The sequence below is a fragment of the Elephas maximus genome, chromosome 21, assembly GCF_024166365.1.
Source record: "Elephas maximus indicus isolate mEleMax1 chromosome 21, mEleMax1 primary haplotype, whole genome shotgun sequence".
In the NCBI taxonomy this organism is placed as follows: Eukaryota; Metazoa; Chordata; class Mammalia; order Proboscidea; family Elephantidae; genus Elephas; species Elephas maximus.
Window position 1 is genome coordinate 8,762,404 of NC_064839.1, and position 16,991 is coordinate 8,779,394.

At 41.6% G+C, this 16,991-nt stretch overlaps 2 protein-coding genes across 5 annotated transcripts in view; one reads left to right on the forward strand and one right to left on the reverse strand.

Annotated features, from left to right (window-relative positions):
- PHKB (phosphorylase kinase regulatory subunit beta) overlaps positions 1-9,354 on the reverse strand; it is a 257,076-nt gene extending 247,722 nt beyond the window's left edge. For 3 of the 4 annotated variants that reach the window (XR_007514667.1, XM_049864306.1, XM_049864304.1), the window contains exon 1: positions 9,262-9,354. Coding sequence is in view for 3 of the 4 variants with exons in the window: in XM_049864306.1 (XP_049720263.1) it covers positions 9,262-9,337 (76 nt within the window). In the remaining variant the exon portion in view is untranslated. Of the gene's footprint in view, positions 1-7,033; positions 7,147-9,261 lie in introns of all 4 variants that reach the window. The other variant, XM_049864305.1, reaches the window with a different exon arrangement.
- A 111-nt stretch (positions 9,355-9,465) lies between these two features.
- The window catches only part of ITFG1 (integrin alpha FG-GAP repeat containing 1), a 244,290-nt gene continuing 236,764 nt past the window's right edge, over positions 9,466-16,991 (forward strand). Inside the window, exons 1-3 of the mRNA XM_049864307.1 lie at positions 9,466-9,823; positions 11,414-11,486; positions 16,585-16,730. Coding sequence (XP_049720264.1) covers positions 9,616-9,823; positions 11,414-11,486; positions 16,585-16,730 — 427 coding nt within the window. The 5' untranslated portion in view covers positions 9,466-9,615. The remainder of the gene's footprint in view (positions 9,824-11,413; positions 11,487-16,584; positions 16,731-16,991) is intronic.

Consider the following 16,991-nt stretch of genomic DNA (forward strand, 5'->3'; position numbering starts at 1 on the left):
CAAGTAAAATGAAATCCTTGACATCTTCAATCTTTTCTCCATTTATTATGATGTTACTTATGCAAATAATAATCACTGCCATTTACAGAGTCTATGTATGGACTAAGGAGCCCTGGTGGCACAGTGGTTAAAACACTAAGCTGCTTACCAAAAAGTTGGCAGTTCGAACCCACCAGCCACTCTGTGGAAGAAAGATGTGGCATCTGCTTCCATAAAGATTACAGCCTTGGAAACCCTATGGGGCAGCTCTACTGTGTCCTTTGGGTTGCTGGGAGTCAAAATTGATTCGACGGCAGTCGGTTTTTTGGTTTTATGTATGGACTTGGCAGCAGGATGATGAAGAGGAGGAAGGCAGTACACACAGTCCTCAAGAGCAGTGGCTCTGGCTGAGTTTGTATATACTAGCTCTATCACACACTAGTTATGTAACTTTAAGTTACTTCTCTGTGTTTTGATTTTTTTCAGAAGAGTGTAACAGTACCTATAGCATATGATTGTTGTGAGATTTAAACATACAGCACTTAGAATGCTCCCTGGCATATACCAGCATGTATTAAGATTAGCTGCTTAAATTGTCACTGTTGTTACCATCAACACTACAATCGCCACTGTTATTACTAGTTCTACTACTACCACTACCAGGTGCTTCATAGACATTATTTCATCTTCACAAAAGAACTTAAGAGCAATACATTATTATCTCCACCATACAACAATGAAAATTGGGTGCAAAAGCAGTTCATACAGTTTATAAGCATCAATACTGGGATTAGAGCCCAGTTGTATTTGTCTCAAGTGCACACACTAACTGTGTCATGATAATGTCTCTCGTAAGGAGCAAGAAGGACTCAGACACGATAAGCAACATGATTTATGGAGCGTACACTAAATTCCAGGCACGTTTCTTACTCCAGGAATATAACAGTGAACAAAATATCGGTAGTCCCTGATTTATGACACATTTGAGTTATAATGAACCACACTTACAACTGTCTTTTTTTTTTTGTACATTTTATTGTTAGTAATAAGGAGTCCTGGTGGCACAGTGGTTAAGCACTCAGCTGCTAACCAAAAGGTTCGAAGTTTGAACCTACCAGCTGCTCCGCAGTAGAAAGATGTGCTTCCGTAAAGATGACAGCCTTGGAAACCCTACAGGCACTTCTACTCTGCTCTATAGGGTCACTATGAGTTGGAATCAACTCAAGCGCAATGGGTTTGGTTTTTGGTGTTATCATCAGTAATACATGCTACGTACAATGGGTTTGGTTTTTGGTGTTATCATCAGTAATACACGCTACATGCAGTGGGTTTGGTTTTTGGTGTTATCATCAGTAATACACGCTTCATACAATGTTGCAGTGCGTGATTTTGCTGATGTCATTGTATCTGTAAGTTTATATGTAATGTTTCCAGCCCCAAAGACAAACAAAAATTGGACTTATAAAGATATTGCTAATAAAAGACAATAATGAAAACTAAAAAAAAAAAAAAAGAGGCCATAACTGACTTGTGACAGAGCCCTTAGAACAGGCGGAACAGAACCACGTCATAAGTCAGGGACTACCTGTAGGCCAAGTCTCTGCTCTTGTGGAGCTCGTATTCTAGCGGATGAAGACGAGCAGAGAGGCTAAGAGAAGGAAAAAAAAAAAAACAATAGCAAAGAGGGAGAAGTACCCTAATTAAGCGTGATGTGCCTGGGCAGAAAAAGCCTAAGCTAAGGTTAAAATGAGAACCTAAGGTGCACCTGACCAGAGCCCTGGTATCTTCAATCCGCTCATATGCATGTGACAGCTGGACAATAAAAAAGGAAGAACAAAGAAGAACTGACACATTTGAATTATAATGCTGGTGAAGAATACTGAATATACCATGGACTGCCAAAAGAAGGAACAAATCTGTGTTGGAGGAAGTACAGCCAGAATGCTCCTAGAAGCAAGGATGCGAAGACTTCATCTCACTTAATTTGGACATGTTATCAGGAGGGACCAGTTCTGGAGAAGGGCATCATGCTTGATGAGAGCAAAGGGTCAGTGAAAAAGAGGAAGACATTCAACGAGATGGACTGACATAGTGGCTGCAACAATGGACTCAAACATACCTACTATCGTGAACTTGGCACAGGACAGGACAGTAATTCGTTCTGTTATACATGGGGTCACTATGAATCAGAACTGACTCAATGGCACCTAATAACAACAAAAAGACAGCCAGAAGGGACAAGATACCCAAAGAGCAGGATAGAGAGCTTTCCAGGGAGAGGAAATAACTACTACAAGAAGCCTATGGTAAAAGTGAGATTGTGACTTAAGGGAAACGAGCCAGCACGGCTGGAGGACAGTGGGGGAGAGAGAAGAGGGGCGCTCCACAGGGGGTCACAGACACAGGCCAGTAGTGGACACTCAGGGCTCTGTAACCCAGGGGAGAGGACTGTGGAACTCACGGTAAGCGTGATGAAGGCCACTGGAGGATGTTAAGCAGGACAGTGACGTGACCTGTCCTGATCCTTCTCAAAGATCCTTCTCACTGGAGAACAGGCTGTGATGAGGCAAAAATGTGGAAAGCAGGCTATTTCAACAGTCTGGAGCAGAGAGGGAAGTAGCGTGGGTTAGGGAGGTCAAAGTACAGCTGGAGAGAAATAGACCGCTTGGTACGTGTTTAGGAGATGCAGTAGAAAGTACTTACAGATAATCTGAATAAAAAAGGTAAAGGAAAGAAAGGAATAACCCCTATATTTATCTTGGGCAGTTGGGAAAAAGGTGGGTTGGTTTACTAAGATGGAGAAGATTTAGGGAGGTATACACAGGTAGAAAACAAGAGTTTTATCTTAGCTAGGTTATGTCAGAGATATCCAAGATTACACCCACTGAGGAATGCACAGTCGGAACCGGGATATAGCAACCAGGATTTCTTGGGAGTTCCTCTTACCCTTTTTTTTTTTGACTTCACAGAAGAAGGAAGATGAAGAAAATAACAAGAGGAAAACAGCTTTTAGAACACACAATGCGAATACTGTATAATAATCTGAAGCAGAGACAGAAGCAGTTACCCTCTTCATGAGACCATTTCACTTATGAAATCTGAAGCGTCATCTTTGCAGAGGATTAACGACACAGAGAGTAAGCTTTAAGGTCAATGAGATTCATGCTGAGGGAGTTAAGCCATATCCTATGGCCTCTGCTTCCTAAATCTTACAAGATTACAGGGCAGGACCTAGTAAGAAGAGATCAGAACTCCCAGCAGAGTATTATTTACAAGTGCTTTCTGAAAACTCCATTCTACTTGGAGGAAACCATTGCACATACAAATGTAAGACCAAAATATCTACTAACTATGCATAAAATAACGACCTGTCTCTCTGCTGTCTAATATGAGTCTCCACGGAAACCATCAGAAGCAATTTCTTTAAACTTGTAGATGACTATTGACGAAAATGAGATGGATTTAGAGTAAAACGAGAGCTAAAATTACAAAATGGAATGGACCATGACACAGCACAGCTCTATTAAGATTAGAATCTGGGCAATCTGATTCAAGCTAATTGTATTTAAACATGGCAGATTTTCTTAATCAAATACCTGTTCTGAGGGTAGATAACGAAATGAGGGAAAGGGATAATAACAACCAGGTCTGTTCTGAATAAATCCTTAATACTTATCAGCAATATTGTAAAAGACATATTTTTTGGAAGGACAGGAACTAAAATTTACTGAACATCTATTAAATATCAACTGCTTAGTACATAACTTCTTACTTAATCCTCACTATAATCCCTCCGGGTAAATTTTATTATCCTCATTTTTACCGAGAATGAAGCTGAGTTTCAGAGGTACGAAGTAACTTGCCCAAGACAAAACAGGTAGTAAACAAAAGATCAGTCAAGAACCAATCACTCTTAGAAGAAATACAAACACCGTTCCTTAGGATCCAGGCTGGCCATCACTTCGGCTCACTTACTTTGGACACATCAACAGGAAAGACCAAGCTCTGGAAAAGAACATCAAAAGCTCAGCAAGAAGGAGGAAAACCCTTAATGAGATGGACTGACACACAGCCACAACAGTGGACACAAACACACCAACGATCGTGCAGGACCTGGGAATGTTTCCGTCTCTTACACATAAAGTCACAGTGAGTGGGAGCCCCCTCCGTGGCAACCGCAACACCACAACAGCGCCAGGATTAGATTCAGGCCTAGCTGACTACAAGTGTGTGGTCTCTCCTCAGGCTCCTAAAGGGGCCACAACCCACAACAGTCCAGGAGCCTTGATTAGGCGACTGCCAAATTAGACTAAACAACAACAAAAAAATAAAAACAAAAAACTGCTACATAAATGCCTAAAAAGAAGAGAGTTTCAGACATGTAAAGTAAAAAGTTGAGTTCTTCCCAGAATATATAATAAAACCTTACTAGGTTTTGGTTTTTTTAGGTAAGCAAAGAAACAAGAGGAAATTAATAAAAGAATCTAAAAAGAAATGAGAATGAGTAATGGGAAAAATTCAAGTCAGAGGCTGATAAACTCACTTATCAGATGTTGATAAACCTGGGAAGCCAAAATACAGATAATGGTAATTCATTTTAAGAAGAAATAATTTTTTCAATTATCTTGTCACCTAAGAATGAAAGCAAAAATGCCAAGACATTTTTACCTCGTCACAACGTACTGTAACCATTACTACAGACAATTAAACTGCAATGCCAAGGTGACAGCTCTAGCTGACTGGCTGGCGTGTGTGGCTGGAGTGGTCCAATGAGAAACACAAGAAATCTAAGGTATAGGATACCACACTCCTTTATCACATAAACAAAATGTAACTTATTTTCATTGCTTGAATTTCATTGTAAATTCAGTGTCTTGTACTTTTTACTCCAAGGTTCTTTAAAGAAAAACCTGAATATCTAGATCTCTCGCTGGATTTAAGGAATCAAAATGAAAGAAATGACATTCACCCACAGCACATTCTGACAGATTGGCAGTCAGAGCACAACCCATGTATGCACACACAGAAATGCAGGACTCACACTAAGTTCAATACAGGGAAGAAACAAAGAAATAATAGCAGGGGCAGATATCCGGAGGACTAAGGAGGCTTAAAACGCATGCAACAATTCCAGTACATGAGAAACTAATTTTCCAAAATCAAGATACTGGCTTTCATTTTTCACAACACTGGATAGTTTCTAGTCAGAAGCACAAGTGAAAAGCAAAGTTGTGAACCCAGGACATGTTTTAAAATGACTGTTAAATTCAATCATGCAACGAAACACTCTCCCACCATAATAATGTCCAAGGAGCTATGACAGGGAAACAAACCATGCCAACGTAAATGCAGAATTTCAAATCAGTAAATAAACTATAAATGCAAACTGAGTGTTTATTTGAACAGATTACATTTTCAAATATTTCTTTACAGTCTTACTAAATTTTGGTTAGAGGAGCCAAAAAAAAAAAAAAACTGCAGATAGAGTGGTTTTAACAGTCTTGAAGTGGTTTGTAACACAGAAGTTTGATATTATTGTTGCTTGCTGCAGTCTACTTCGATGTAATGTGATATTGGAAAAGCTACTTCTTGTATATGCCTTCAAACACTCTATTTACTTTTAAAGCACCATTCTTGGGTTTTGAAATTTTTAGGACTATCGAGGCATAAAAGCATTATCTCTAGCATTCTATCTCCCCATTACTACTGAATGGCTTTGCTAGTGCTGGAAAACCACCAAGGCCTTATTAGGAAAGCCAAGATAGAAAACAGCCTGATGCCTTAAAAGAAAGAAAACACAGTCCAAAGATACACATTCTTTCATTCTTTTAGCTCAGATATGACATCAGAAATAAATAGACATTGTTACATATAATATGCTATCTTGTCACTTAGCAGATGACAACTGAAGACAAGGATCATTTTTGTTCTTTAAAGTATAAGCTTTGTTTTCTCCTGTTTGACTGTGATTCTTCCCTAAGCTATTTCCTATTGCTTTTCTTAGCGATTTTCTTCCTCCATCTTGACAGGACAGGAATTAGGGATGGAGATAAGGAAGGGGACCACTTCTGAAGTGGTCTATCACAGTTTGGGTTGGCCCATCTCACATTTGCCTGTTAATGGGTGCTGAGAATTAAATATTTTGCTTTGGGTACATTAGAAACAATGCAACAGAGTGTTCTGACAAGTATCAGTTTTGAAATGGCCCCAGTTAGGCCACGACCTACAGGAAAGGACCCTACAGTTTCCGTCTTAATTTCATCTATTTGGCCATTTAACAACACCCATTTCTTTTTCTTTAAAGTGAGAAAGATGCATTCAAAGGCATGCATTCCTAAAGGGAATCCATACGTGGATCTTCCTGGGTCCATGAACCTCCCAGAAATTGTTTTCAAAATAATATGCACTCAACTGGGATGCAATTACACAGTTTTCACACAACTTAAGGGGCCCACCAACCACTACAGGTTAACAGCCACTGCGCCAAGGTTTCCTCCAGCCCTCACACAGAGGAGCTAGGGGATGGAGCACAAAGCACATGGCCTGGCAACGTAAAAGTCTCCCAGCCTGGTGCAAGCAGCTTCACCTCTTGACTTTCTGTTTCCTGTCTATGAAACTGTATATGATGATGTTTACTTCATTGGAAGCTGATTCCAAGTTGGGGCTATGGGGTGTTGACCAAAAGTTACTAATTTATAAACTCTGCTTCCATTATGCAAGAGAACAAAAAAGGGTTTAAGGAGCTGCCTTGTATACTCGTTTGACAATTGAGGCTCCCAGAAACAGAAGAACTGAACTGCCTCTGGCCAAACCGTTTGCAGGTGTCAGGGTAGGGACTCTGCTCTTGGTCCCTCACATGCCTTACACACAATAATGTGACAGGCTACACTCAAAACAGTGCACACCTGAGCCCAACAACAGCAGAAATGGCGCTCGAGCTTGGGCCCACCAAAGAAGAAAGAAAGCAAAATGACATCATATGGTGACATAAACCTTCAGAAATTAAGGTTTTTTAAAAAATACCAAGGGACCCTTTTGGGGTCTACACACTTACCAGACCTTAAGAAAGTTGGCGGTGAGGAGGCGACCGCATCAGGTGAGCCGGCCATGTCAAACTGTTGACTCTAATCATAAGCGTCACAGGCTAAACTAGAGCAATTTCCATAGCTGTTTAGTGAAGGTTAGAAGCAATCAGTATTAGATTAATTGAAAGCAGTGTGAGCAGTTATTAACACGATGCAGTGCGTGACAAGAGGCAATAATTGTGGTCTGTTACAATTTTATTTCCCTTTTATGACTTGAAAATTTGATTGTCTTTGATAAGTTACATTTGCTTATATGGATGAGACAGGAAATACATAATAATCACTTATTAAATGTTATATAAGAACAGCATCTATTGTTTAGTGATTAGGCTACTATGTAACAATGCTCAGAATTTGATAGTAGAGTCTATACTAGAGTCAGTTAGTATACTTTTCAAATGAAACTGTTTATATTTTCTTATAAAAGTAACAAACAGAATCACAACGACTGTTTTTAGATAACACAGGAAGTAACTGATGTCATTCAGGAAATTTTTAAGCCGTTCACAGAGTTATCAGGAGACTCTAAAACCTCAAACATAACGGTTAATTTGGGGAAATGATTCCAATTGGTAGCTCTTTCATTCCTAGATGGAAACATACTGAAACATCCAACACTGATACTATGCGCTTAGCTACTCTGCACTGAACTTGAGCGACTGCATTCAACAGTTAAGTAAAATCGGAATTTTTTTTCTCAGTTAAGAAGAAAAAAACAGAAGTACGGTTTTCAAAGCTTACTGCTATGACATGCATTTCAGAAGAAATAAAGACTACAGAAGAAAATAAATCCTACATGCTTATTAAAGGAAAAGAGAAAGGCAGCAAATATGTGTGTTGCTGGCAGGAGCTCAGTTCTCTGTAAGAAAACTCTGGTTACTCTTTGTCTAGACATCTTCAATCTAGTAACACATTTTTTAGCTCAGACAGCCATATATTTCTGTATGTCCAAAAATTTAGAAAGATGCAAAACAAAAATACATGTGACTATTTCAAGTAATTGAATTGACTCTAAAATGTACTGTAGGGTCGCTGTGAGTCAGAATCTTTTGCACTGCAGTGGAATGGACTTAAAACGTAATAAGGATTACTTTGTGAAAAATTCTTTCAAACTTCAGAGATGGTTTTACATTTTAGCCGAAGTAAATAAATACAATTTTTAAAGTTTTAAAACAGAATGAAACTGGCAACAAAGATGGTGTGAAATTTTCCCGTGTGATTTACGAAATTTTATACTTTCTCCAAATTAGAAAAAAAGGCAGACAACTAAAACTTTAATAAATGGGCAAAGCCTAAAACATAAGGTGGAGATTCTTAGCTGAGAAAAAAATAATTATCATAATATCCATGCAAATGCAAAGTTAATTTTCCTAGGTCAATGTTTTTTCGGTGTTCTTAAACTCCCGTCAACATTCCCCAATATTGATAGCTGGTACAGCCAATCTTTTAAAAGGTTCTTAGTTCAAGACTTGTCATTCAACTAACTCTCCTTTTCACAGGCGCATTTTTAGCTCAAGTTCTTTTCCAGGCAGCCAGAAACAAGGGCACCGGCTCTCTGGGGAGTTACCAGCCTCAAGTGCTAACTTCAAAGTCGTGACTTGGCAATTGGGGCAAGTCAGTTCAGGACACTTGAGCCGTTACAACTGCCTGCGCGGCGCATTCTGCCTTCTGGGGCCTGGGCTTTGGGATCCGTAACTGGGAACCATACGTCCTGGGATCCCTCCCAGCCCTAAGTATGCTCAATGTGACCCCCTCGTGGCCTGAGGTCTCATGCCCTTCAGTTTCTGCTAGGGCTAAGAATTTGTGGGCAATGTAAAAGAAAGATGAAATACGGCAACGGCGGGCCACTGGCTTCCTAGGCCAGGTCGCAGTCCTATCTATGGACGAAGCGACCTGATTTCTGCAAGGGAACGTGGCCGCCGCCTGATTTCCAAGGGAAGACTCCGGGAGGGAGGTGTCGTGACTACTTTCCGAGGGGAACACACAGCGGAGCTGAGGCCGCCGCCTAAGTCTACAGGTGGGGGAGTCCGCAGGTGGGGGGGTCCGCAGGAGCAGGCACGGGCCGCCGCCCGCTTTCTTGGGGGGAAGACGGGGCGCAGGTTCACCTGCAGGACCCCCACCTGCCGCCCGCCCGGGCGCAGGAGCGAGGACACCACCCACGGTGCGGGGGTAGGGGCGGCGCCCCAGCCAGCCAAACCTGAGCGCTTGGTCCGGGCTCTTCGCTCCAGGACCTTCCAGCTGACTTCGGCCACCAGCCCCGCCGCCCCCGCCATCGCGCTCAGGCCGAGACTGTGGCCCCCGCCCCCGGGCCGCCCGTCAGCACCGCCCGGCCCCGCCCCCCGCGCGACACTGTCGAGAGGCGCGCCGGCCGGAAGTGAGCGCCAGAGCCGGCTTCGACCTGCTCCGCGGCCTACGGGAGACTGAGAGGGAAGCCGGCGGCGGCTTGAACGCGCCGCCGGGGCTGCGCTTTTTCTCGCTCGGCCGGCGGCGCGGCGCTTTACGGCTGCCGTCAAGCGCGGCGAGGCCGGCGGGCGGGGGCCGAGGGGCTGCCATGGCGGCGGCGGGTCGGCTGCCGAGCTCCCGGGCGCTTCGGGCGCCGCTGCTTGTGGGGCTCGTGCTGCTGGTAGTCGGGCCGGCCCCGGCGCGGGCGCTGCACAACGTCACGGCCGAGCTCTTCGGGGCTGAGGCCTGGGGCACGGTAGCGGCCTTCGGAGACCTCAACTCCGACAAGCAGACGGATCTCTTCGTGCTACGGGAAAGTCAGTGCTTGCCCGGCCCTCCCTCTGCCCGCCGCCCCGGTGCCCCGCCTGGTGGTCCCCACATCCCCCAACCCGGTGGCCGGCCCTCCTGCATTTCCCGGCCCCTTCCCTCCCAGCCCTGCTTCCCTCCCCTTATCTCCAGCACCCTTGATAGCTTACCCCCTTTCTCCATCTTTTCCAGCCCCGAAGCTCTGGCAACGCCCCGGTCGTCTTTACCTGAGAAGCCTGCGGCCTCGACTCACGCACCCCTTTTCCCCTGCCTTGCAAAGCCCTTCCTGACTCCCAGGACTCTTTGTGCCTTGCCCCTATATTCGCTCCCAAGGCCTCTTCCTTCCCTTTTGCTTTACTGCCCCCGAGCCCCTGCACCTTTGTAGAACAGGAAAAGATGCAACTTCAGTTTTTCACAGGAGGTTTCTTGGCTTGCCCTAACTTACCTGACCCTCCCTTTATCCGAATCCCAGCTGTCTCTGAAGGTCTTCTGTCCTCCCAAGGTCCTAAACCTTCCGCAGCTCACACAGGCCTCTAGCAGGGAGAGTCGATAAACCCCAGCTCTCCTAGGGAAGCATTCCCAAACTGCAAAGCCTTCCCTACTGAGCTACCTGGTCTTTTGTGTGCACCTGCCCATGCCTCACCTTTGTCACCCCGTGGTCTCCCAAATCTCTGCTGTCTTTACCAACTTATGGTTCTTGGAAGTTCTTTAGTGATAGCTATATATCACTGAGCAAACTTTTTTGTAAATCTTAATGCTGACAATGGGTCCTGGTGTTGTTGAGTATCCACAAAAACAGGTGCTGTGTAATTAAGATCAAGGCCACAGAGGAAGTAAGTGAAGACCTGACAGATTCTGACTGGCAGGATCCTGGCCCAGGCTTCCAGGGGCCCTTGTCAGACCCCAGAGTCTCTTGTGGACCCTAGATATTTTCTCTTTGTGTGACTCAATGCCAAATTCCATCCACACCAGACACAGACACTCTTTTAACTTTAATGATGACATATGTTTTGGTTCAACAGTGTGAAAAGTCTGTCCCAATGAATGCTCATTGAGGTCTGAGAATGCATCATCCTGAGGGATGGTTCCACAGGAGCCACAAGGAGCCTTGGAGGCTTCAGCTTTTGCGCGTGCACGCTTAGTCACATCGTTGTTACTAGTCAGATACCTGCGGTCGGAATTCTTGTGTCCTTGGTGTGATGCATCTGTGTGATGAACTAAACGGCCTTAAAGGGACTATGTTGTTAGATTTGGGAAGATAAAACTTTCAATAAGGCTAGAAAGCGTGTTCCTGTGTGGTTCTCTTAAGTCATCCAGTCTGATTCCTGGCAGACACCACTGACTTCAGCATCTCTCGATCCACCAGAGTTTTCGGTGTTCGCGCTGCTTATTTCTCTGTTGCTTTGAATATGGCACATGTGATATACTATTTGGTGGACCCCATTCCATTAGACTAGTGGAACTGTCCTTGAGAGGACAGATAAACTGGAGAGAATAAAAGTTACCTTCTTGAGAACAGTGCCTGAAAAGCTTCTTGTGACTACTGACTGGATTTCTTACTGGGAAACATTTTTCTAATATCATATATTCGCTTCTTTTAGGAAATGATTTAGTCGTCTTTTTGGCAGACCAGAACGCACCCTATTTTAAACCCAAAGTAAAGCTATCCTTGAAGTAAGTACAAACGTGTTTTTTTCTGCAAAATACTAGTCTTTAGTGTTATAATGAACATGCGATAGCTGGTTGGCTTGTCTTTGAAATCAGTCTTGCTCAACTGTGGTATTGTGATACAAAACCACTAGGTGTGAGCAGCGAGTAATTTGTTAGGAAAAACAGTGAAAGTATCAAAGTTTAAAAATAGTTTACTTTTAAAAAATTGTGTGGAGCCTGACCTGTTTCTGTGAGAATACTCCTTATCCCTTGTCATCTGATACACTTTCTAGAATGTGTTGGGAGTTATGCCTCACCCTGACTGTGACTGTGGGAGCCATTGGTACAGGAGGCTCCTCAGAGGAGGCTCCTCAGATCAACCATGTATTGCCGGGGAGGGAGTAGTGTGCAGCCAGGAAAAGGTCAGTGACTGCTGTTCGAATTCTTTATCAGCTGGTAGATGGTGAGTTTTTTAAGGTTTATTTTGAAAGAGTTCAGATCAAACTTTTGAAACTTTTAAAATTTTGAAATTTGAATTTCAAAAATATTGTTTAAATGATAGTCCTTATTTTTCTTTGTATATGGCTGGCATTGCATGAAAAACATAGTGACCCTCAGCGCTAGTGAGCCAAGCGGTTTTGAAACTACAAGAAGCAAGGTTGATTGCTGTCGGGGTTGAAGGAGGAAGAGCTGGGTCAGTGCAGGCTAGTGTGGCAGCTTCCAGAAGGTCAGGAGACTTGAGCTTGGCTTTGTTGCTGCTCTTACTTGCTATCAAGTCAATTTTAGGATGAATGAAATTTGGCCTGGAGTGTTCAAGGTTGGGGACACAGCATTTAAAACAACAGCCGTAAAAACAGAATGTTGTGAGCAGGGGGCTGGAAGGTTTGTCTGTGAGAAGTAGAGGATGCACTTGGGCAGTTAGAGGTTAGGAGGATGAAATCGGGGCCCCCGGAGACCTTCACAGGTACCAGAACGCGTTTGAACTTGATCGTGCAGACAGTAAGGAGTCATTACAGGTTCTTATACAAAAGGGAGATAGTAAAGGTGGTATTTTAAGTTGACACGCTTGCTAACCACATATAGGGTGAATTGGGGAAGAGCCCTGGTGGCACAGTGGTTAAGTGCTCAGCTGCTAACTAAAAGGTCAGTGGTTTGAACCAACCAGCCACTCCATGGGAGAAAGATGTGGCAGCCTGTTTCTGTAAAGATTTACGGCCTTGGGAACACTGTGGGGAAGTTCTACTCTGTCCTAGGGTCACTGTGAGTTGAAATCAACTGGACAGCAATGGGTTTGGTTTTTCTGGTTTGGTAGGATGAATTGGCATGAGGAAAGATGAGAGACTGCTTAAGAAGCCACTGTAAAAGTGCCTTTATGGAGTGATGAGTTTTGGACTCTACAATACTTTATTTAAACTCAGACAAATGTAAAAAAAATTGCTTTGAGTTAGAACATCAGAAGAAACGTTATGAATGGATAAAGAGGAATTTAACTGTCTTGAGTACTGTTCGTGAGTACTGGATGTCAGCATGCATGCAGTAGACAGGGAGCATAAGTTAATAAATGTTATGTACAAGAAGTGAACTAACTGCCCAGAAGTGATTTTTCTTGGAAGATTAGAAGGAAATTTATGGCACATTTAAGGGCTTGAGTTCTGCTAACTTTAAAAAAAAAAAACAAACTTGTTTTTTTATTAATGCAATACTGATTGTTTTATATACTTTTAAAATGTATAAGCTCTAGATTTCTATTTAATTTAAAATATTTTTCAGAGTAAAAGTAACCACTCTTTCTTTCCCTCTTCCACTCAAATACAACTACTTTTAAAATTTATAGGTGTTTCTTCTGGTGTTTATTTCCATATTTTAAAATAAATGTTTACACTGTAATTTCTTGATTTATCATTTTTAACCATCATGACATGGTTTTTTTATTTGCATCATTAAGGATCTATATCTATCATCTCAGGATAGTTATATTGTAATTCTTTTTTTGACCATGCAGATTCTGTGTACTTCAGAACCAGGTACTGTACAATATTTTACATCTTGTACAGTTTCCTCCCCTGGAGTAAATGGTTTTTTTTAAAATAAACTCCGTAGTTTTCTATGTACATATCCTTAATTTCTTCGCAGCTATAACAAATCCTCCGCACTGGGTACTTTCCCTTGGCTTTTCTTTGTTTGATCCCTCATTTTTTGGATCCTGTGCCACCTTCTTTGTTTCTTCCTTTATTTCACTGGAGTGCATCCTTCAGGAAATTCCCAAGAAAGGATGCATAGTAGGTCCTCGAATGTCCAGAAACTTTTTATACGCACTCATTCTTAACAGTTTGGTTTGGCTAATGGTCTTCTAGCTTCCCGCACTATTGCTGAAAAATCCAGTGTCATTCCTTCTCCTATTCCTTCAAATATGACTTGTTCTATTTTTAATTTTGAGAACTCTTAGTCTCCTCCTTATCCCTTTTGCACTGAAATTTCATGATGTGCCTTGGTGTAGATTACATTTCATTCATTATTCTGAGCATTTGTTGGGCCCTTTCAAACTTTTTTTTTTTTTTTCAAACTGGAGGCTTCTGTCCTTGGGGCTCTCTGAAATGTTCTAATATTATTTCTTTGACTTTTTTTTTTTTTTCCTTGAGAATTCCCACCAGCTGGGTATTGCACTGCCTGGCTTCATCCTTTAGTCCTTTATCTTATCTATTTTTTGTTATTTTGTTTTATTTTTCTTTTCAGGAGGTTTTTTCTCAACTTTATCTTCCAAGCCTTCTATGGAATTTTTTATTTTAGCTGTCATATTTTTAATTTCCAAGATTTTTTTTTGTTCTCTCTTTTTTTTTTTTCTTTTAACATATTGTTCTTTTATAATGGACATACTGTTCTCTCTTATGACCTAATGGTGTGGTGGTTAAAACACTAGGCTGCTGACCAAAAGGTTGGGGGGTTAAACCCACCAGCCGCTCTTCCAGGAGAAAGATGTGACAGTCTGCTTCTTTAAAGATTTACAGCCTTGGAAACCCTATGGGGCAGTTCTGCCTTGTCCTGTAGGGTTGCTGTGAGTCTGAATTGACTCAACACCAGCAAGTTTGGTTTATCTCTCCAAGTATAGTTTTGAAGTTTTCTTTTGTTCCCTCCATTATCTCTTGTTTTCCCAAAAGCCAGGTGTCTATTCATATTTAAGAGTAAGGCACTACAGAGCTCACTGGAAGCTCTTTGCATGAGTGGGACTTGTCTACTGTCTCTCACCCTGTGGGTATATTCCTGACTGCTGGCATTCTAGGAATAGGATGGCAAAAAAAAAAAAAAAGAAAAGAAAAAACAACCCATTGCCATTGAGTCCATTCCAACTCAGTGACCCTGTATGACAGGGTAGAACTACCCCATAGGGTTTCCAAGGAACAGCCAGTAGATTTGAACTGCTAGCCTTTTGGTTAGCAGCCGATCTCTTAACTCCTGTGCCACCAGTGCTCCAGGAATAGAGTGGAGCTGGGTCAAACCTATTCTCTGTAGACTTTTTCTTAACTCCTTGTGTTTAATTTAAGGTCTCACCCTTACCTTCTGCTGTAACTTAAATCCCCAATGCCTGAGACTTTCCAAAGAATAAACTTCTTGGTTCTTGCCTAGCTGAACCAGAAGGAGAAGGGACCGCCACTCAGAAAACAGACTTTCAGATCAACCTATTTTCAGCTCTGTGCCTCACTCTTGTCTTCCACTATTTCTGATAACTCCAAATTCTGGGCCTTTCAGGAGTTTTCGAGGCAGAAGGCCTTCCTTTTTGAGTCTTTTTTCTCTGGGAACTTTAGGTGCTAACTGAAAGTGTGGAGGTTCAAGTCCACTCGGAGGCACCTTGGAAAAGAAAGACCTGGCAATCTACTTCCAGAAAATCAGCACTTGAAAACCTATGGAACACAGTTCTACTCTGACACACATGGGGTCGCCACAAGTTGAAGTCAACCGGAAGGCAGCTGGTTAGCATATATGGTTGCTATAGCTTGTCATTTTTAAAGACAGGGTATTTTTCATGGAAAGCTTCAAGTATTGTTGGAATCTTTTGAAGAAACTGCCACTACTAAAAATATTTTTACTGTGATGACGACGAATTTCAGAGGCCCACACAACTATTTGAAGTCCGGGTATTCCCTTTAACTAGCTGTTTAACCCTGGAAACTACTTACTCACCCTGAACCTCAGTTTCCTAGTCTGTTAAATGAGGATAACAATACCTAGTTCAGGTGGTGAAGAGTAAATGAGACATTAAGCACTTGATATATAATACCTGAGATGGTAAGAGGATGCATGGTAATAAGGCTGTTATTATATTGTTTTTCTTAACAATATTTTCCTCACTTTCACTTTAGGTAAAATCTCTGTGTACATAGTTTTAGATTCTTGATGCTATTTAGGAAATAATGATCCATAGTCTAATTTGAAACTTCCTGTCTTTCTATTTGCTCTAAGTAGAATTCAATATGAATTGAATTTAAGACCTATTTTTTGGTTGAGTTGCCCAGACAACATTATGGCAAGACTGCAGGATGTTCTGTTAAGTTTTCAAGTTTAATAGAAATGATTTTGGAGTATTTATGATTAAAAATATAAAACTAGGTAAGTACATTTGGTTAGTGTAGTACCAAGTTTGGTGAAAAAGAACTTATTTCTTGACTAGCTTTCAGAAGTAGAATTATCTAACTTTCACTGTAAATCTAGAATCTACAATTAAAATCCCAAATTAAATATTTTGTAAATAATATATTTTAACAAAATCATAGTGGTATTCTTTCTTGTAAACATTTATTATAAACACCGTTCAAATGTCAAATGTCTTGAGAAAGGAACCAACTAAATAATAGAACTATATGAGTCAATGCTTGAACATGAAACTGAGCTTCTTCTTAATATATTTCAGATTTATCTTGTGTCTTAAGACTACTCTGTATTAACCCTGAGCTCTTTACTCCCTGTTAAAGAGGTCTGCATACGTAAAGGATAAGATATTAAAGAAAACAATGAAATTGATTCTGTGAAGTTTAAACTTTTATATTAAGCATACACTTGCATAGTAGAACTGTGGAGGTGTCTTTTTTTAATGATAATTTGGGTATTTTTAAATGCTCATTTGTTTTAGGAATCACAGTGCATTGATAACCAGTGTAGTCCCTGGGGATTACGACGGAGACTCACAAATGGATGTCCTTCTGACATATCATCCCCAAAACCATGCCAGCGGTGATTTGGGAGCTGTTATCTTCTGGGGACAAAATCAGACATTAGGTAAATTTATTGTAAGAATTTTTCATAGTCCTCATTTGTTACTGAAGGAAAAATACGCCTACTATTCTTAGGTAAAAATACCAAGAACATTGTTCTGAAATCAGTTCAAAATGCAGTTCTCGAGTGTCAGTAATTATCTATATAAACTTTTTAAAAGCTTATTTTCTGATTTTCTTTTTCTACCCAGTACCAGTCTGAAGTAGTTACAGAGAACAAAGTTCACTCTCGGTGGCTTAAGAAAGAAAGATTTATTGAAGGCGT